Below are 21,834 nucleotides of genomic sequence, written 5' to 3' on the forward strand. Positions count from 1 at the left end.
AAACTCGGAATTTTCAATAATGGTGGGATACAATGGTGGTAAGTGGTGATTCTGTCCATTGAATTGGAACGGACACAATACTGATGCAAGATGAAACCAAAACAATGCAACAAGAAAATTACAGAACAGAAAAATAAAGGATAGGTAACCTAGGAGTGAGCACCAAGCAAGAGAGAACCTCTACAAGTCAGCACCTTGGGTTGGTTAGAGTTAGCACCAGGCCATCGGTAGAGTTCCAGAAGAAATTTTATTTATAAAAAATTTTGTGCTTTAAAGACATACTAGGACTAAACCCTAATTCTAACTAACTAGGAAATCCTTATTGAATTCCAAAAATACCCTTAACTTTAAGAAATTAAAAAAATACTAATAAACCCAATTAATTGCTAATACCTAAAATTCTTACTTATCAAAAAAAAAAAAAAACTGCTAATACCTAAAATAAAATTCTAATTGCCCAATATAGATTAAATTGACTTCCAAATTTAAATAAAACTAAATTACAATAAGTACTTCTTTGCGCTTCCCACATCAGATATGGTTGCCACCATTGTTTGTGTCCATTGATATAAAAAGAAGGCAGTTATTCCAGAGAGGATATGATAGCAATGGCTGAGGTGCAGAGTCCCACTTTTGGTGGTTGTGGCACTTTTGAAGTAGTAGACTGTCAATAAGATAACTGATTCTGAAGTTGGTGACAGTTGCTCAAGGGCTAGTTCACACGATTTTTCTTTGTCAGGTCAAATTTTGGTATCATTAATAAAAGTGAACTCCCAAATACTAAACCAAAATTTAAAATTATTTATAAAAATAAAAAGAATAAATTCCATCTGGAGTGGGATTGGTGAGGATTGAGGAACATTAACAAAAAGCTACAGCAAGATTTTTTATGGAGTGGGATTGGTGAGGAACATAAATTACATCTGGTTAAATGGGCTCAGATTTGTGAACCGGTTTGTAATGGAGGATTAGGTATAAAGAACCTCAGAAGATTTAATCAAGCTTCGTTTGGAAAGAGGTTGTGGAGATACAGGAAAGAGAGGGAGTTTCATCTTTGAAGAGGGGGGGGGGGGGGAGATGGTGCACTAACAGTGTGTTGGGTGGGTTCCTATAGTGAGTCTATGGAAATCTATAAGATGGGAATTGTCTACTTTTTCCCAATTTCTTTCAATTTGATGTGGGCGATGGTACTATAGTGAAATTTTGGGAGGATGTATGGAATAGTGATTGCCCACTCAAGGAGGCTTTCCCGGATTGTTAAAGACTCATCAATAGCTGAGTTCTTTCATCTCTCTAATGGGGTGCCCCATTTGGAATGTTCAATTCTCTAGACCGGTTCAAGAATGGGAGTTGGAGCCACTAGTTTCATTAATGGATCTTATATATTCCAAGGCTATTAGGGGTGAAGGGAAGACTTTGCTGGAAACCTGCCAAGAGTCGGGGGACTTTGAGGTGTGTGGGTATTATCATTCCCTATCCCAAAGCCTGATGGCATGTCATATCCTTTGAAGTCGGTGTGGCATTAGAAGGTTCCCTCTAGGGTTGCCTTCTGTTCTTGGACTGCTGCTCTAGGGAAGATCTTATCTACTGACAATCTCCAGAAGAGACATGTTGTTATGGATTGGTGTTGCATGTGCAAAAAATGTGGGGAGTCTGTGGATCATCTTCTTCTTCATTGCCCTATAGCTTTTGAGCTGTGGAAAATGACATATTGTTTATTTGGTCTCCAATGGGTTACGCCAAAAAGAGCTATTGAGATATCCGCAGCCTGGAAGGATTCTTTCAGCAAGCATAGAAACATAGCTTTCTAGAAGGCTGTGCCACATTGCATAATGCAGTGCCTTTGGCAAGAAGAGAATTCTAGAAGTTTCGAGGGATGTAAACAGAATATCCTTGATCTAAAAGCCTTTTTTCCTTCGTACTTTGTTCGATCGAGCGTTGGCTTTTTTTTCTCCTCCTTGTTTTACCCTTCTAGATTTGTTTGAGCATTGTAATTTGAATTGATTGTACTTCTCTCTAAGTACACTCCCGGTGTACTTGGTTTGTTTTCTTGTTAATAAATTTTTGATTAATTATGAAAAATTAAATTTAAAAAAAAATAATAATAATAACTCAAATTACAAAACAAACTCTATACTGTCTTCTTGATCTAATTTAATGTGAAGTATGTTATCAATACTATATATGTAATTGAAAAAATAAGAAAAACAAAATATATGCTCATGCATTCTCTGTATTATGGACTATTCATGCACCAACTCACAATTGTATGCCATATGCTAAGCAACCATTTCTACTAACTTTAGCATTGTCAAAAAATGGGTCCTTTTGCCAATACAAATCTTCTTCCAAGGATAAAAAGAATTAAAAGACCACTAATTTATTAAAGGATACCTTCACCCAAAACAATCCCTCCAAAAAGCACGTCAAATTTTGGGGAAAAGAATGCTCCAGCCATTAAAAAGTCTAATTTCTTAGTAAATTGCCACTTGTCCCCAAACCTTAAGCTAACAGAAAATGAGCTAATAGAAAATGATAAATTTAACTAATTTCCTTACACTATTTTCATTCCATCCTCCTCTTCTTCACTGACCACCCCACCTTCCTCTGTCCTGCCGCTACAACCACCTTTTTTGCCTCGACCAACCACTACCATTTTACCTTCTCCTCTTCCCAACATTGTGCCTCTTCCTAACTATGCTTCCAAACCTTCTCTTCCGGTCAGAGGGGGTAGTAAAGGTTCTTTCCGCATAGATTCCAAAACCTTTTCTTTTTCTTTTGACGGCAGGCGGGTTGATTCTTATGCCATTCTCGAAAGTTGTCGGAATTTTAATAGTTCCGTTTGGTTGAGTCGTAAGGGAATGTTATGGATTCTCTCATGTTTTGCCAATATTCATGATTGGGTACCAGGAAAGGAGTTGTTGTACAAAAGATATAGAGAAAACAATAAGTTTTACGAATTTCGGGGAAGGTCGAATAAGGCTGGTATTTTTGCGGATATAGCTGTGTTTTTTGGTGGAGCTCGACGTGGTTGTGTTATGGTACCTGCGAGTTCAAACCGGGCTGGGTGGTGCTTGTTCTCTAAAGAATTAGATAGTTTCCTATCTGGTTCTAACAGTGTTGGGGGGGAAGGGAGGACATCCAGTGGAGTTGCTGGTGGTGGTCAGATGGATGGCAGTGGACATGATGGGAAGAATTTTTTCAAAAATGGCAACCAGCGGAAGTTTAGGAAATTTGAAAATTCTAGAGCTATTTTGGGACATAACGTGTTCATGGGAGAAACTGCTGTTGTTACAGTTTCTAAAAAAAATGGCAGACCCACGCGTGATTTCATTTTTAAGGTGACTCCTGACACCTTGGAGCTGAGGGTGTCTTTTTCTGAAGGGGGTAAAAGGGTGGTTTCGTGGATGAATCCACTGGATTCTCACAAGTCCAGCAAAAGTGGGAACCCAGATGGAGGCAAACGAGTTGTCTCTTGGGCGGACCATGTGAAGGCTCTAAGGCCTGTTAAAGATGGGCCTGTGGTTTCTCAGACCCAAGCCCAAGCTCTTGCCCAAGCCCAAGCCCGAGACCCCTTAGCTTTCCCGTTAAAAAATATAACCCATTCAGTGGCTGTACCTACCTTCGATCCTATTGGGGTGAACGAGTTCATGGTCTGCGTTCAGGGCACGAATGGGTCAGGCGAGTCCTCGACGGAGCCCAGGGCAGCGGCAGCGATGATGGGTTTTGAGGCTCCAATGAGGGCGTTACTCCCTTCTAGCCTAGTTCTGGAGGTTCGTACTCCTTTCTCGACGACTTCCCAGTCAGCAAGGGGTAGCGGCGGAGGCGCCGACAGTGGGTTCTAAAGCTCCAATGGGGGTGAAACTCCGTTCTAGCCCAGTTCCAGTGGTTCGCGCTCCTACCTCAGTGGCTACCCAGTCAGATCGGGAGGTTGAGAGGCAGATTGGGGCTGATCCGACGAACACGGTGGTCTTTTATAGTCTTGGGCAGCTTGACGGAATGGAGAAAGATTCACACCCAGCGGTGCCGTCGCCGGTCAATGCATCGGTGTGTGGTAGTCCTCTCCATAGTCATCAGTGGCAAGTGTCAAATCAGTTTTCTCCTTTGAACAATGTGGGTAGGGAGGGGGATCCTTGGTCTGAGGAGGTGGAGGACGTTTTTACGGAGTTATTAAGCATAAGTGACAATGAGGGGTGTGACACCCATACCGGTAGGACTGCTGTGTATGCCTATGGTATTGGGGAGAACAACTGAAGTCCACTAGAGTGTGTTCCATTGTCTTGTTGGGTCCCTAGGGTAGCTGAAGATTTGGTGTATGGTGGCTGAGGAAGGCGAGGTTGATGCATCAAAGGTGGAACATTCGAAATGGGTGTCTACAATGATGAAGAGCTTCTGCAAGATTGTGGGCTTTCCTATTGTTAAACATGAAGCTCAGTGTGTGGCTTTATTTCGTTTATTAGAACAGGAGTGTATGGAGGTAGTCAATGATGGGTGTATTCAGCCACCTGTTAAAGCTGGTCAGAAAGGTCTAAGAGAATTGCGGGGTCTGTTTTCTTCAGTTAATTATGATGGGACTCTCCCTCGGAACAGAGGTTCGTCGTCTGGTCTTGGGGCTATTGGTAGTAATTAATTTTTTTTTTTTTTTTTTTGATAAGTAATAAGAATTCATTGATAATAAAAAGATACACCCAAGCACACAGGAAGTATACAAGGGGGAGCAAGTCAAGAACGAAAATTACAAAAGTCAAGTAAATCCAAAATAGAAAAAGGATGGTTTCTCCACACAGAGAACCAATCAAGTAAGGTTCGGAAGAAAAGAAGCTTGAGGTCGGGCATAGCACGCTCAGAGTCTTCAAAGCATCTACTATTCCTCTCCTTCCAAATACACCACATCAAACAAAGAGGAATGACCTTCCAAATAACTCCATTGCGGAGGCTATTGGTAGTAATTAATGTCTTTAAGACTTCTTTCTTGGAATGTTAGGGGGTTAAATAACCCTCAGAAGATGGAGGTTTGTAAGAATCTGTTGAAGGAATGGAGATGTGATGTTGTATGTTTGCAGGAAACTAAACTTGCTTCTATAAATTCTGCTCTTGTGCGGAGCTTATGGGGTAGTCCCTTCGTTGATTGGGCTGTACTAGATGCGGTTCAAACATCTGGGGGGGTTTTGCTGATTTGGGATAAACGGGTGGTCGAGAAAATTGATGTATCTGTTGGTCGGTTCTCTGTTAGTGTTCTTCTTAAGGGAGTTTTGGACGGTTTTGAATGGGTCTGCATTGGTCTTTACGGCCCCAATGTTGATCATCATAGGGCTGCTTTGTGGGAGGAGCTGTCTAGGGTGCGTGTCAGGTGGAACACAGCATGGTTTTTATTAGGTGATTTTAATATTATTAGATTCCCTTGTGAGAGGCTTGGTTGTGAATCCTTTTGCCCAGCCATGTTTGCCTTCTCGGACTTTATTGAGAATAATTATCTAATGGATTTACCATTGGAAGGGGCTGCTTTCACCTGGTTTAGGGATGCTGAGCCGCAAGCTATGTCCCGTATAGACAGGACCCTAGTCTCTGTGGATTGGGTGGATCATTTCGGGATTATGTCTCAAAGGGTGCTCCCTCGAGTTATTTCTGATCATTGTCCGCTCTTGGTCGAAGCTGGTGGAGTGGATAGGGGTCGCTGTGCTTTTAAGTTTGAGAATATGTGGCTCGGAGTTGAGGGTTTTGTCGAGAGAGTTAAACAATGGTGGGAGGGGTATAGCTTTTTGGGCTCCCCAAGTTTCGTTCTAGCTCAGAAATTAAAGGCTCTTAAAGAAGATCTTAAGAAGTGGAATAAGGAGGAATTTGGAGATTTGGCATTTAGGAAGAAGTGTTTGCTGTCTGAATTAATGGGTCTAGATGCTAAGGAAGAATTGTTGGGCCTCTCTTATGAGGAAGAATCCCGCCGAACTCAAGTTAAAGGAGATATTGCAGCTTTAGCCGCTTTAGAAGAGACTTTTTGGAGACAAAAGTCTCGTGCTTTGTATGTGAAGGAGGGAGATAACAACACTAGGTTCTTTCATAGACTAGCGAACTCTCATAGAAGAGCTAATCACATTAGAAGCATTGATGTAGATGGTGTCTTATATGAGGATGGTCCTACTATACAATCTCAGAGTACTCTCTCGAGCCTTCCTACGTACTATCTATCATTATTTGTCATTCCTGTAGCTATGGCTGATAGATTGGAGCGTATTCAGAGAAATTTTTTATGGGGCTCTTCAAAGGAGTGTTTCAAATATCCGTTGGTGGCCTGGGAGAAAGTGTGTTTACCGATAGATTTGGGTGGTTTGGGGATCAGGAAGTTAGTGCATTTTAATAAAGCCTTGTTAGGGAAATGGTTATGGAGGTTTGGGCGAAAAGGCACTCATCTTTGGAGGAGGGCTATTGTATCTAAATATGGAGAGGGTCAAGGGGGGTGGACTACTAAAATATGTAGAAGGGCCCATGGTTGTGGTCTGTGGCGGGGTATTCATGATGGTTGGGAGGGGTTCTCCAACCATGTGGCCTTAGAGGTGGATGATGGCACTCGTATTCTTTTTTGGCATGATAAGTGGGTTGGAGATAACTCTCTTAAAAGACTCTATCCTCAGTTGTATGTGTGTTCTAATGACAAGGAAGCTTGCATTTCTGATGTATTATGCTACCAAGAGGGTGGTAATGATAAAATCTGGAATTTGAGATTTCATAGGGATTTTCATGAAAGGGAATTAGGGGCTGCCTGCTCTTTCATTGAGTTAATTCAATCTCGGATCCCTAGGGGTGGTGGGAGGGACACTTCTCACTGGAGTCTCAAAGGGAATGGCAAGTTTGAAACCCGGACCTATTACAATATCATTAGGGGTGCAGCTGCCTCCAATTTCCCGTGGAAAAGTGTTTGGAAAGCTAAGATCCCTAGGAGGGTGGCCTTTTTTGTGTGAACAGCTGTTCATGGGCAGATCCTTACATTGGATAATCTTATGCTTAGGGGGCGTATTTTGGTGAATAGGTGTTGTATGTGCCATCGGAATGAGGAAACTGTGAATCATCTTCTCCTCCACTATCCGGTAGCTCACTCTCTGTGGGTTTATATGCTTCAGATCTTTGGGACATAATGGGTCATGCCAAGCTCTGTGGAAAGCTTGGTGTATTGTTGGAGTTTTGGGTTCGGAAAATTTAATTCAGACATTTGGAATATCGTTCCTGGCTGTTTGATGTGGACTGTTTGGACGGAAAGAAATTGACGCTCTTTTGAGAATATTGAGAAATCCTTGGTTCAATTACAAGCTCTATGCCAGAAGACATTATTTGATTGGTCTAGGTGTTGGGGCTTTTCGGATTGCTCCACTATTTTCAAGTTTATTTCTTCTCTTAGTTTTGCTCTTTAAGTTTGTTCTTGTTCTTTGTTGCTGTTTGTGTGTTTGTTGCTTTTCCTTGTGTTCACCATCATGAACACCTTGTATTGGCATGCATTTGTTTGCAGTTTGTTTTAATAATATTCTTATTACCTATCAAAAAAAAAAAACTAGTCTAAGAACCCCTTTATCATATGGACCCAAGACCCTCTCACTCAATGATAACACGTGAACTTTGGACTGAATAGGGAAGGAGCACATGCTTGATAAAGTATCACACAAGCCTATGCTGATGGGAAAGGATAAATTTAAAAATTAATATTATTATGTTCTAAACCCTCAAACTATACATACACCTGAACATATTTCAATACCATTCTATTGAGCAAATAAAATAAATAAATAAACTTATATCCAGCAAATAAACTGAGACCAAAATATGAAGTAGAACTGCACCTACCTTGGACCAACGGGAATGAAGAGTTATATCTCCTTTTTCTCTAAGCATGGACTTGAAACTGGAGGTAGAAGCTGCACGCAGTGCTTGAGCTTTTGCTTCAGCAGCCCTCTTTAAAGGAAGGACCCTGCAGGTGAAGCAGACATCTTATCTAACCAATAATAGTAACATCTTATCAGATAAAAGGCAATTACCATGTTAATCCAAAAAGGTTATAGGGCTAAAGGACACTACCAAGGCGAATCTGAGAATCTGGTCACTAGCCTACTACTTGCTGACTCATGTTGCATTCAAGGGTAATAAGAACTTTCTGTCTAGGAAAATTTCAATATAAATTCGAATAAGGATCCGAGGAAAAAAAAAAGTACTCAAATGTAACAGCATGGCTGAGTCTATTGCACCATATGCTAAACAGAGACACTGGCATGGTACACAGACCTGAATGACATGCTCATGTGTGGCACTTCTCATATACCAGAAAACATCATTGATTGCGACAGCTATTTTTTTGAAAAGAAGTCCCCTGAGATCATCATCCCACCGAATGACACGCTCATTGGTTGTTGATACTTAAAAGTTAAAACTCAAGTTTTAAATTAAAAAAGAAGGTCATATTAGAGGGAAATTCAAGAAAAGTTAAAGTTAAAAAATAAAATACTGAAAGCATCTCACCTTTCAGTCAATTAGTATTTGATGATGGACAAGGATAATTGCGAAATTTTTTAGAGTTGCTTACTAATGAACAAGTGACCATAGGACCCAATATCAGAATCTTACCCCAGAACAATCCATGTTTGCCAAGACTTTTATATCACAAATGAAGTTTCACATTAAGAACACAACCAGAGTGTTGAAAACAAATCCAAGGACTGGAAAAAATGTTGGTTCCCTTTGCTCAAAACAGTCTACGATGACTAGAACTCCATGATGGTGTCCACACTACATCAACACACCAGATAGGGCAAAAGTTTTTTTTTTTTTTTTTGGGCGGGGTAGTTGAATGGGAAGAAAAGGTTTTAGGACATAGTCATATTTATAAATAAAAAAGGAAACCCAGCCCGACTTTGGTTATTGTGATCAATAGGCCATAAGCAACATCCAGATTTTTCCTTATGTGTTATATTTTAGGTTCCCCAATTAAATTCACACATGGTTGAATTGATCAATGCAACACAAACATTGTTGTCTTTTCCAATGACAGTTAAATTCAATGCTGTTGTGTGTTTGACTTTAACTAAGGAAACCTAAGGTAAACACCTAAGGAATTGTACCTAAATTTTTCCCTAAAAAATAAACATCATAAAATAAAAAGAGGAATCAAACCAAAGAAGATGGAACAAAGTATTTAACTAAAATATCTGCAACCGCTAAGGGCAAAGGGAAGAAAAAATGTACTAGAAGAGAAAGGGAAAAGAGAGGGTGGGGGGCGTAAAGCTTTTCTTGTAGTACATCATAATTTTTGGTGCATCCATTCCACATGAATAGAAATAACACACATAAATTAGGAGTCGTGTCTAATCATGCACATCATGACCTTACCTAGTTAGACCATAATTATGACCAACACAGCAAACTAACTGAAATGGCTGGGAGACAATGGCTGAAATGTTCCATGTAAGAGTTTGAATGAAAGAAAGTTAGCATAATGAGATCACACCCGCCTTCTCTCTTCTATGGCATTAATTTTTCATTTTTTATTTATTTTTTTGAGAAATAAAGGAATCCAAACCTCTTCAAGTATCAAACTATTCCCTCGGGTGTGTGCAATACCCCCATCCCACACACACCAAGTAATTATAGGAAGGAATCCCTTGGATGTCGCCCCAAGATGCTAGCTAAAGGTTTTAAACCCAAGATCTCATGAGGCCTTAGGAACCACGAACCCAAGCCCTTGGGGTTTTCTTCTATGGCATTAAATATTTCAAGTTGGTTAAAAAAGATTAGAGTTCACAGCAAGTTTAGAAAATTAATGGTCCAAAATAAAATGCTTATGGACCCCAACAACAAAACATATGTGGGTGACGACCACCTGAGGACATATTTCTTTCTCGCTTAGGCATCCCATAAGGGAACCAGCAATTACCATCTACCAATGTCATAAAATAGGTTGTTTATGTTATAACAAAATAAGGCAGCACCTTAATGGCACTGATTAACACCAACTAAATGACCAGTGTGGGACCCATTGATGTGAATGCTGATTAATCGCAGAAATGCATGCATGTACACTAGGAAAACTTGAGCCATATTCAACTGCCAAGTGATACCTCTCATTCAAAAGATGCTCTCGATCCTTGCGGTCCAAGGCCTCAAACCGTGGATCATTGCCCCATTTCTTTCTGAAAGTTTGATAATCAGTACTGTGATCAATATCCTGGAAAATGAAAAGGTGGACAGTAAGAAATCAGCACTCTCCACAGCACAGAATCTAGCAGATTTTGCTAAAGGAACATTTATTTTGGTGTTTTTTTTTTTGGTTGGGTTGGGGGGGGTTGTTAAGGTGGTCGATGAGACCTCTGATACTTCATCCAGTAATTGTTTAAACCCTTCTATTGCAGCCTTCTGAGCTGCTCGTTTTTCCTTGCGTTCCTCCTCAGCACGTGTTTTCACATAGTGTTCAAACAATGACCTCCTGGCAGAATAACTTGGAATTGCCTGCAACAAGATAGGCATTTCACAAAAAAGAATAAAAAAGAACTCCTAAATTAATGCTTGGTTATTACAATCAGTTCTGATATGCCAGTTATATGACTTCCATTGTTGTTTCCATGGCCCTCCATCACCACTGTGCTAGCCCAAGCTTGGGGCAGACAGTTTCAGTTTCAGCTTATTCCTTGCTCTAAGGAGGAGGTGGAAGAGTCTTGACAAAGCCAAGCCATGTCCATGTGAGATTTTGAAACACAAACATACTCTTTCTAGATTTTATTTTCCACATTCTGTTAAACCATGCTCAATTACTAAAAGGGTAAGCTTAAATTAAATGTTTAAGGTCTAAAGTTCAAATCTCAAAGTGCCATATCTTAAGTTGAAATATATATAACGAAAAAATCCTATTAACAATAAACTGGACTGGGCTATGCCAGGCAGAGCTGAGCCAGGCAAGCCACTAATTGTATAAAAGCCCAGCCTGAAATATGGATGTGCCAGAAGAGAGAGGCCAACCAGCCCTTATGGTCCAAGTCCAAAGACTCAAGACACGTATAGCAAGTCAGCACTTCATAATATTTGCAGAATTACCATTTCCTACAGCTATAGTATGTAAGAAGTGAAATCTTTACTGAAGTCCACAAAACAGTCTTGAGACAAAGTTCATGTAAAACTTTGCTTTATATAACAGATTACTCAATAATCATAAAACCTTCAAAATATAATTTGTAATCGATGGACTCAACAAACCTTGAAACGTGGATCAAACACAATTTTTGGCAGTTCCTTCTCCCATTTCGAGAATGGTGCCACTCCTCGTTCCTTAAGCATCTCCTGTGAAATTCGTGGGGAAAAAAAAACCAAAAAGAAACACCAGACATTAGCATTTCTCAACGGGCACATTTAAAGTTGCTTCAAGTACATATCAACAACAAACAAGGCCTTTCATAAAACTGGGTCTGTGCAAGTTGAAAAATCAAAGAACGCCAAAACGCATTAGATATGCAAAAGATCATTTAAACCAGAGTCAAAAATGGATTAACAAACAAAAAAATGAATTTGATCTTATTTTTGGTTTCTTTTGCCTTTTTTTTGGGGGGTGGGGGGTGGTGTTCAAAGGTGTTATATTAAAGCTAATATGAAACATATAAAAATTCAAAGCTGTTAATAAGTTCAGAAATGTTCTGTTTGAGAATTCCTTAACTCTGATCAAATTTCTATAACTTATCCCAAAAAAAAAGTTGAGAATTTTTTAACAAAAATAGCAAAATTTTATAAGTAATGAGTATTCGACCACTTTAAGGAGTATATCATTATTAATTGAAATGCTGATGTAACCCAAGGATAAAGAAGGGTGTAAGGGGCTACTTTATAGATGATTCTTATCAGATCTATTTAAATCATTGGATTTACATTAAACATAACAGAAAATAAGATTTGATTATAATTAAAGTTTTGAAATATTTCCCTAGCAAAAAATTTTCAACAAGAAATATTTTTATGGAAAACAATTTGTTCTCTATTGTTTGGTTGAGATCCTGAAAACATTTTCCAGTGTTTGATTGCAGAAAAATTTCTATGCTATTCTAAATATAATTTCTACACTTCAGCTGCGCCAGAAATGTGTGTTAAAACCAACAAAAACTCACAAAATGTTGAGACAATAGTGTTTGTGCCAGCATCAATGGTTGCAGGAATAGGTTTCCCGGGGGGGGGGGGGGGGGGGGGTGGTGGGGTAGGAGTGGTTGTGGTGTTGCAGATGAGGAGAGGAGGGTGATATTAGTAATATGGAGCAGGGGGCCAGAGGGAAGAGGAAGGGAGATGTACGAGGTAGTGGGGTGCAGAGGGGAGAACAAGTGATAGAGGCACAAGGGAGAGGGCACAAAAACCCACTCCATTTGCTGTAATTTTCAACAGCACCAAATATGGAATACATGAATAATTCAAAAAAAACTATTGAAGAGAAACGAGCCAGTGCTCCCACATTTACGCAGGAACTGGAAGTGTACTTAGGTTGCTACAAGCATCATCTAAATTTACATATATTATCCAGAAAATGTATCTCATGGAAAACATGTGAAAATTTTTCTGGATAATATCTTACATTGATACAAAAGGAGTCTAAAAGTATTGGATTTTAGTCATTACTTGACACAGGTACCCTTGTAAAGATACATTGTTTTTAAAGGAAAATGGATATTCCATTAAAATAAAAATAACACCTTTATATATATATATATATATATACATATTTTGTTAGATCAACATATTCTCACCCCCCCCCCCCCCCCCCAAAAAAAACCCAAAAATAAATGTAAAAAGAAATTATACCAAGACACAAAATCCAAAAATGGAAGGCAAACAAAAACATGGGATTAATATTCCTACTTTAAGAATTTTCAACAAAAAAGAAGAAAGAAAGACCTTGAACTGGATAACACACTCCTCCTTTGTTGGTCCACTATCTGCATCCTCTGAATCTGAGGACGATTCAGTCATATTACCATCCCCATTAGCATCTTTTACCTTTTCTCTGCTGTTTTCACTTTGCAAACCTTTAGCCATGGTATCAACTGCTCTTGAGCCATTTAACTCTGATGCTGCAGTTCCTGATGGTGTGGGACCAGGAGAGGAGGTGACAGGAGTTCCAGAGTCCTGCAACTTTTTTTTAATCAAATCCAGTGCAGATGATGATCCTGGCACAACTGAGGCTTTAAGAGCCAAAGCATCACGACCACCTGTGTTAATGGCAGGAGCATTCAAACTAATTGGAGCAGATTCTTTTTCAGTTGATAAATTAGTTTGTGTTGACAATATTGAATGTTCTTTTAATGTGTCTCTGTCCTGCTTCTTTTTCAATTCTGTAACTTCATTTGGGATCTGCCAGCTGCTTATCTGATAAAGAAAGAAATAACAATAAACACATGGAATAAGTTTAAGTAACATCTAATAAGATTTAAATATTTGATTTCATTACTTTTACTTCTAAAATTTGAAATGAGACCAACTTAAATATGGGCTTGTAGTTTATTTGTAAACATGACTAGCAACTTGATACAACAAAAGAATTTGAGAAACTTCATGAAACATCATTAACATAAATATACAGATTTCCAATACAATTCCAGAAGTTATGCTAGAAACATGAGTACACATTTGAGACTCAATTAAAAAGGAGGCCATGCAAATGAAACACGTAATTAATGCAACACTAGGCTGCATCAAGAAAAACCATGAAAGCATGTGATGAGAGGCTTCTAACGTTCTTAAGTAAGGTAATAAGGACTGACATTTTTTTTTTTTGGAGAAGATAATAAGGACTAACTAGAATGCATATGAAATGGAATACAGGTCTACCAACGGATTTATTCTGGTCAAGGAAAATGGGATCACCCATCCCATTCAAAAGAATCATGATGCACCCACTTTAGCATCATATTATTGTATTGGCATCTAAATCATATAAAGAGACTACTTTCATCTCTATGAAATTAGTTGACCAAAGAATAAAACCTTTTGTGCTACATGCACAAGTGCAGAAAGGATCAATCAGGAAAAGGAATCTCTCCATTTCAAGGGTTGTATCCATTTCGTCCATTTCATGGTTCAGATTTTATTTTACAAATCTAAAGGTGAATAGACTACTACATCATTTAAAATTTTGAAGACGTGGTAGTCTATACATTTTTAGATGCAGAAAATAAAATCTGAACCATGAAATGGACAGGATTTGAAATGGAGAGGATCTTGTTCCGATTAATCAGATAAAAAACACAAGAACAAGCACCCAAACTATTCTTTTAGACTATGGTATTCCACAATATCAATAAATTTAAATTTCAACAAACAATCTGTACCTTAGTTTTGTTGTTGTGGTAATATTTTTTTCCATCACTTGTTGTGACCATTACCCAATCAGTACCAAATATATTTACCCTGAAGACCAAAAAACACCACACAACTTTAGAAGGAAAAAAAAAAAAAAAAACTTTAGAAAGGAAAATTTTTTATGTACTTTTGGACAGCAAAGATCAACTGCAGCAACTCTAATAGTTAAAGAAAATAGATCCGGTAAAAAAAAATAACTAAAAAGAGCTTAACAATAATATGGCACTAAATATATCACAGCACTTCCCAGAATTTACAGAAAGCCAGAGGACCAAATTTACAGAGATCAATCTATAATTCAAATCAGGTATTTAGGCTCTTATATGGCAAAGAAGATTGTCAAAAATAATAATACTAAATGGGTCCATACAGTCAAAGAACATAGAAGGAATGACTTGCCTATAGTATCCATGAGATAGAGTATCAATATGCCCAAATCCAAATTTAAATACTTTCTTCTAAAATTTTGGACAAACAAATATCAAGCATAAAAGAGAAGCATTTATTTACTGAGTGCTTCTTGCCTAGTAGGTCTCTGCAGGTGGAATCTAAAAATCAATAAAGCAGCCATAAAAGGCAGACCTTCAATGGTCAAGCCATAAAGGGCTAACCTTAATTACTTTAGCACCCACAACAGCTCCAATTACTTTTAACACTCAAACTTCTTTCAACTGACGCTTTACTTGATTAGACATTTGTATCTTATACCAGAACATCACTTAAGCTCATATTTCTTTTCTTGTCAATGCCCCTGACACCTTCAATTTTTATTAGAAGGGGAGAGAAGGAAATTTAAGAAAACCTCGACAAAAGAATGAAGGTAAAATCAGACATTGTTAAAAGAAATTTAACTTTTTGCAGAATTAACCAATAATAACAAAACAATCCTCATGACCAACTCAGATGACAGGAGTGAAGGCTATATTCAAAACCACACAAGAAAGAGATTCTCACAACAAATCTAACGGGGTTCTGTACATGTTCAGTACCATACAACCAAAAAAGCCATAAACTTTCTTCTATCTTTTCTCTTCTCTACTACTTTGTCATGGGTGGATCTCTCTTTTTCTTCATTGAGTCAAAATCTTTTGAATTTTCTGTTGAAGAAGGGGGTACTTTTTTCTTATTACGCATTTTTGAGAGAGGCAGAGATTCTTTACGATCTGTGTTCATGGGCAAAGAGAGTGCCAAGAGAATGTTATACATGATGGAAGACTTTATTTCCACTAAGCCCCCTGGTCATTTTGCGCGATCTGTTAGAGATGGAGAGACGGTTTTTATTCTACAACTGGGTTCAAATGCACATGGCTCTTTTCTTATGATTTCAGAACTTCTCCATGGCCGTCGGAAAGGCTTCTTAATTGTGCCGGAAGGAAAATCGGGTAGTGGTTGGAGAGGATTTAGTTTGCACCTAAGGAAGGCTATAGCTCCAGGGACCCTTGCCATCAATCTGCCTCCAAAGCTTTTACCGGGGTCTATCATTAAAGACTCCAAATCTTTTGCGGAAGCGGTGGTGCAAGGCCGACGTCGTGAACCCAAAACACACAGACAGGCAGCGGTGGAGAATGCTTTGAACCAGGATACTCGTGACGTTGCGAATCCTTCGCATTTAATGTTGGATTCTCGAAACTCTAACTTACCAAATCCGGGTGTTCAGACCCAGGATTCTCGTGAGAGCTGTCTTGGGAAGGAGAATGCTCTGTTCGGGGCTGTCTTTTCAGATGATGCTGAAGGTGGGGTGCTTTTGAACCTGTATATTAGGCTGGATCGTGGGCCTCATGGTAAGTGGAGGATTAGCTGGTCCAATGTTTCTGAGGTGGACCCTCCGGTTGACCAAGCCCCTAACCCAAAGCCCATTGATTTTATTAAGCCCAAACCTTCTTCAGCCCCTTCGGTTGGCCTTAATCCAAATCCAAAGCCCACTGACCCTTTTAAACCCAAAATTTATTCTGCCCCTTCGGTCAGCCAAAATCCAAAGCCCACTGACTTTTTTAAACCCAAACCTTTTTCTGCCTCTTCGATCAGCCAAATTCCAAAGCCCATTGACATTTTTAAACCCAAACTTTATTCAATTCCAAAGCCTTCTGCCCCTTCAGTCAGCCAAAATCCAAACCCAAAGCCCAGTGACCATTTTAAACCCAAACTTAAACGTGCTTTTAAATGGAAACCCAAACCTTCCCAGCCTTCTTTGACTCAATCTCAGACTCACCCACGGTCTTTGTTCTCCTCGCCTGTCCCTCCCTCGCACCTTATCTCTCCGACACCTGCAATAGCTGATAGCGTTCAGTCCAACGCTATGCTATCGCTGACCCACATGGCGCCGACATGCACAGAGAAGTGTTTCTCAGTGCTTGACAGCTCTGAGGTCTCTGTGACTGAGTCTTTGAGTTCCGATGATTCCGTGGATGAGTCCCTGTGCTCCGATGGTGATGTGGCCTTGCATCGTGACATTCAACGGATCATCCATGAGCACACAGATAATGTCATCAAAAAATGGGGAAATTCAGAGCAATGGGTTCTTGAATTACGAGATGGGAAGAGGGTGGCTGTCCCGATCCAATTTTCTTTGCCACCGGGAGAGGTCGTTGCCGGAGTGGACGACTCGAACCAGTTGCCGACGGCACCGGGGGTGTCATCGGAATGTAAGGAGCTAAATTCAGAATTGGAAAAAGGGGCTGATGTTACCTTGGAGGATTGGGTTTCAGATTTTTGTTCCGATGATGCTTCCCAGTTTACTGATTCTTCGCCTCCTCTAAATGTTGAACCATTGGCTTTCTCTTTGCCTATGGGCGTCATGGATATTTCTGAAGGGTCAGCATCTCTGGATGAGGAGAAATTGCTGGGTAAGGACAATTACTCAGATTGGTTTCAGGAAAAATTCAGTGGCTTTGATGATTTTCTTGGGACATCCCTCAAAGGTTTGGAAGAGCCAGCAACCAAATTTCTGTTGGCTGTAGAAGCTGAGTTACAGCAGAGAGCCATTAAGGAACAAACTGATAAAGTTGTGAAGAGCTCAGGGAGGAAAGGAATTAGGGAATTGAGGGGTTTATTTAGCTCTGTCAATTATGGTTCAGCTTCTTCAAGGTGCATTGGTAATGGTAAGGACAAGGCTCTAATCACTTTCCAATGAATTTGAAGATCATATCTTGGAATGTTAGAGGTTTGAATGAGAAGGAAAAACGGCTCAAGGTTTGTAATTTTTTACGTTCTTGGAGGGCTGATATCGTTTGTTTGCAAGAGACTAAGTTGGAATGGGTTACAAGAGGAATTGTTAGAAGCATATGGAGTTGTCCTTACATAGATTGGTTATATTTGGGTTCTGAGGGTGCTTCTGGTGGAATTCTTCTCATGTGGGACAGAAGGGTGGTTGAAAAGATAGAGGAAGCAGTGGGGTTTTATTCAATTTCGTGTAGGTTCAAAAATGTCAGTGACCAATTTGAGTGGGCTTTCACAGGTATATATGGTCCAAATTTGAACAGGAATCGTCAATTTATGTGGGAGGAACTAGCAGGCTTGAACAGTTGGTGGAATTTGCCATGGTGTTTGGGAGGAGACTTTAATGTCATCCGCTTTCCTTCGGAGAGGTTAGGGGCAGGAAGATTTACTCGCTGCATGTATGATTTTTCGGATTTTATATCTCTTCATGGGCTTATGGACAATCCTCTGGAGGAAGGCTTTTACACATGGTCTAACTCCACATCAGCTTCTAGAATAGATCGGTTTCTCCTCTCTCCGGTTTTGGCTGATTACCTCTCTCATTTTTCCCAAAAAAGGCTTCCTAGAGTGCTTTCCGATCACTTCCCTATTCTTTTGGAGAGTGGGAGTCACCGCAGAGGGCGTATTCCTTTTCGTTTTGAAAATATGTGGTTGAAGGCGGAGGGGTTTCTAGAGAAGGTGAAGTCTTGGTGGGAAAATTACCATTTTCAAGGGACTCCTAGTTTCATTCTTGTCAAGAAGTTGAATGCTCTAAAAACGGACCTAAAGAAGTGGAACGAAACAGATTTTGGCAATATCTCAATCAAGAAACAGCAATTATGGAGCAAGTTGAATGCTCTAGATGTAAAAGAGGACAATCAACCTCTAACTGAGGAGGAGAAATTGGAAAAAGCATCCTTACGCGCCAATCTTGAGAAGGCAGCCTTGTTAGAGGAGATTAGTTGGAGGCAAAAGTCCAAAGTGTTGTTTTTAAAGGAGGGTGATTCCAATACGAGGTTTTTTCATAGGATGGCTAATTCTAATAGAAGAAATAATTGTATTGATAACCTTATGATTGAAGGGGCTTTGTCTTCCAACCAAGATAGGATTTCTGACCATATTGTTCAATTCTATATGAACCTATACTCTGAGCAGCAAGAGCAGCATCCTTTCCAGGATGTATTAGACTTTCCAAGGATTTCAGGGGATAATGTGGATTGGTTAGAAAGACCTTTTGAGGAATCTGAGATTTTTGAAATCATTAAGGAGTTTAATGGGGACAAATCTCCTGGGCCTGACGGTTTTTCGATGGCTTTCTTTCAAGCCTGCTGGGGGATTCTTAAATCTGACCTCATGGCTGTGTTTCACCATTTCCATGTTACAGGTCAGTTTGAAAAAAGCTTGAATGCAACCTTCATTGCTCTCATTCCAAAAAAAGCTTCAGCAGTGGAGGTAAAGGACTTCCGGCCTATCAGCCTTGTTGGGGGGGTTTATAAAATTCTTGCTAAAGTTTTGGCTACTCGTCTTCGCTTGGTTTTAGGAGAGATCATCTCAGCTCCCCAGAATGCCTTTATTCTAAATAGGCAGATTCTTGATTCCGTTCTTATTGCTAACGAATGTCTTGATAGTAGATTGAAGTCTGGTCAACCAGGATTGTTATGTAAATTGGATATTGAAAAAGCCTTTGATCATGTGAACTGGGGATTTCTTTCTAACTTGCTTGAGCGTTGTGGTTTTTCTAATAAGTGGAGGCAATGGATTTCTTTTTGTTTATCTACCGTTCGTTTTTCTATCCTCATTAATGGTACTCCTCATGGGTTTTTTGGAAGTTCTAGAGGGCTGCGGCAAGGTGATCCTTTGTCCCCCTTGTTATTTGTGTTGGTTATGGAAGCCATCGGTAGAATGTTGAATAAGGCTGTCCATGAAGGCCGTTTGTCAGGTTTTAGTGTAGGTGCTTCTTCTGGAAGATCTTTGATGGTTTCCCATCTCCTTTTCACTGATGATACTCTGATTTTTTGTGATGCTAATATTGATCAAATTTTGATTCTCCGTATGGTGCTCATTTGGTTTGAGGCTGTGTCTGGTCTGAAGGTAAATTTGGATAAGTCTGAACTAGTGGCTGTGGGGGAAGTTCATAACATGGATCTTTTGGTGGCTGTCTTAGGCTGCAAGCAAGGGTCTCTCCCAATGAAATATTTGGGTCTTCCTTTGGGGGCAAAATTTAAGGACAAGTCTATTTGGAATCCTATTCTAGAGAAGATGGAAAGAAAATTAGCAAGTTGGAAAAAATCATACTTATCCAAGGGAGGTAGAGTCACTTTAATTAAAAGTACTCTTTCTAATCTCCCTACTTATTTTCTTTCTTTATTCCCTATTCCTGCTTCTGTGGCTAACCGAATTGCTAGACTTCAGCGGGACTTTTTATGGGGTGGCCTAGGAGATGAGCCCAAATTTCATTTGGTTAATTGGTCTTCAGTGTGTACTCCGCTTTCTTCAGGTGGGTTGGGGATTAGGAACCTGAGAACCTTCAATGTAGCTTTATTAGGGAAGTGGTTATGGAGATTTGGGCAAGAGAGGGATGCTCTATGGCGTCAAGTGATAGAGGTGAAGTATGGTTGTGATTGGGGTGGTTGGTGTTCTAGCTCTTTCTCTGGTCCTTATGGAGTTAGTTTGTGGAAAAATATTAGAAGGGGGTGGCATTCTTTATCTCGGTTCATTATGTATGAAATTGGAGATGGATCAAAAGTGCAGTTTTGGCTAGATCGTTGGTGTGGATCTTCTCCTCTCGCAGACCACTATCCTGATTTATATAGGATTTGTTGTAACAAAGAGGCAAGTGTGGCGGATCTAATGAGGTTCACCAATGGAGTCCTCCATTGGGATTTTCAGTTTTGTAGGGAGGTGCATAATCGTGAATTGGAAGCCTTCAGAAGCTTCATCAATTCCATTTATTGCACTCCTGTAAGGGGGAACGGGGAAGATAAGAGATGTTGGCTGCCTTGTAAGAGTAAGGGGTTCACGGTCAGTGCTTATTACCATCTTCTAGTTGGCCATAGTGAGCAGTTTTTCCCTTGGAAAAGCATTTGGAAGCAAAAAATTCCCTCTAGAGTGGCTTTCTTTGTATGGACAGCAGCCTTGGGGAAATGCCTGACAATTGATAACTTAAGGAAAAGAAAGGTTTGCATTGTGGATTGGTGTTATATGTGCAAGTGTAATAGTGAAACTATTGACCATCTTTTCCTTCATTGCCCGGTTGCTTCGGAGTTGTGGGATATGGTTTTTGGGTTATTTGGAGTTTGCTGGGTTATGCCATTTTCTGTTGTTGGGCTTTTGGCTTGCTGGCAAGGTCGTTTTGGCCGCCATCGTAATGGAGATATTTGGATGGTTGTTCCTCACTGTTTGATGTGGTGTATTTGGAAGGAGAGAAATAGTAGGTGTTTTGAAGACAATGAGCGTTCCATGCCCGATCTCAAGCTTCTTTTCTTTAGAACCTTACTTGATTGGTTCTCTATGTGGAGAAACCATCAGTTTTCTTCTATTTTGGATTTTCTTGATTTTTGTAATGTTCGTTTTTGATTTGTTCTCCCCTGTATACCCCCAGTGTACTTGGGTGTCTTTCTCTTTTTGATATCAATGAATTTTTATTACTTATCAAAAAAAAAAAAAAACCATACAACCAAAATCCAAATAAAAAGAAAATTTCAAGGTTGGCTGGAGTAACATACAGCAGGTACAATGTAAAGAGAGAGAGAGAACAAGAACCTACCATAGGGTGATTAGGCATCAGTTCTAAGATTCTTTGGATCACTCCCAAGAAAAGATGCATCAGACATCAAGCAATAGTAATTTTCAGATAATTTACCCTATACCTTCAAATATACGTCAATCCTGTATAAATAACAGAGACCAAGTAAACTTGGAAGCAAGCAAACTTGCTAGGATATCCAACAAGAAATTTAAACCAGTCAAGACCTACTGTAAGTGACTAGGCAATATTTTGACCTGCCAAACAATTTTTTTTTTTTTTTTTGGATAAGTAATGTAATTTTTATTGCCATCAAAAAATAGTCTCACCCAAGTATTCAGAGAGTATACAACTGGGGACCATACGATTAATCAAACAAATTACCTGAATTTATCAAAACACTAACAGACCATAACAACTGACTATGCAAAACTGAGATCCTACTTATCAAAAAAAAATTGCAAAACTGACATCCATTCCAACAAAATCTTAACTCAACTAAACACAACTCGTGAAGCAAATCTATATAAGACTTC

At 39.5% G+C, this 21,834-nt stretch overlaps 1 protein-coding gene across 2 annotated transcripts in view; it reads right to left on the bottom strand.

The window, feature by feature from the left end:
* Positions 1 to 21,834, bottom strand: part of LOC126717912 (pre-mRNA-processing protein 40C) — a 35,706-nt gene that overhangs the window by 8,163 nt on the left and 5,709 nt on the right. For both annotated transcript variants that reach the window (XM_050419893.1, XM_050419892.1), the window contains exons 7-12: positions 14,328 to 14,406; positions 12,895 to 13,365; positions 11,221 to 11,304; positions 10,339 to 10,479; positions 10,092 to 10,198; positions 7,828 to 7,951 (exon numbers count right to left, since the gene is read on the bottom strand). In XM_050419893.1, coding sequence (XP_050275850.1) covers positions 7,828 to 7,951; positions 10,092 to 10,198; positions 10,339 to 10,479; positions 11,221 to 11,304; positions 12,895 to 13,365; positions 14,328 to 14,406 — 1,006 coding nt within the window. The remainder of the gene's footprint in view (positions 1 to 7,827; positions 7,952 to 10,091; positions 10,199 to 10,338; positions 10,480 to 11,220; positions 11,305 to 12,894; positions 13,366 to 14,327; positions 14,407 to 21,834) is intronic.

This window comes from Quercus robur, chromosome 3 (assembly GCF_932294415.1).
Source record: "Quercus robur chromosome 3, dhQueRobu3.1, whole genome shotgun sequence".
Lineage (NCBI taxonomy): Eukaryota > Viridiplantae > Streptophyta > Magnoliopsida > Fagales > Fagaceae > Quercus > Quercus robur.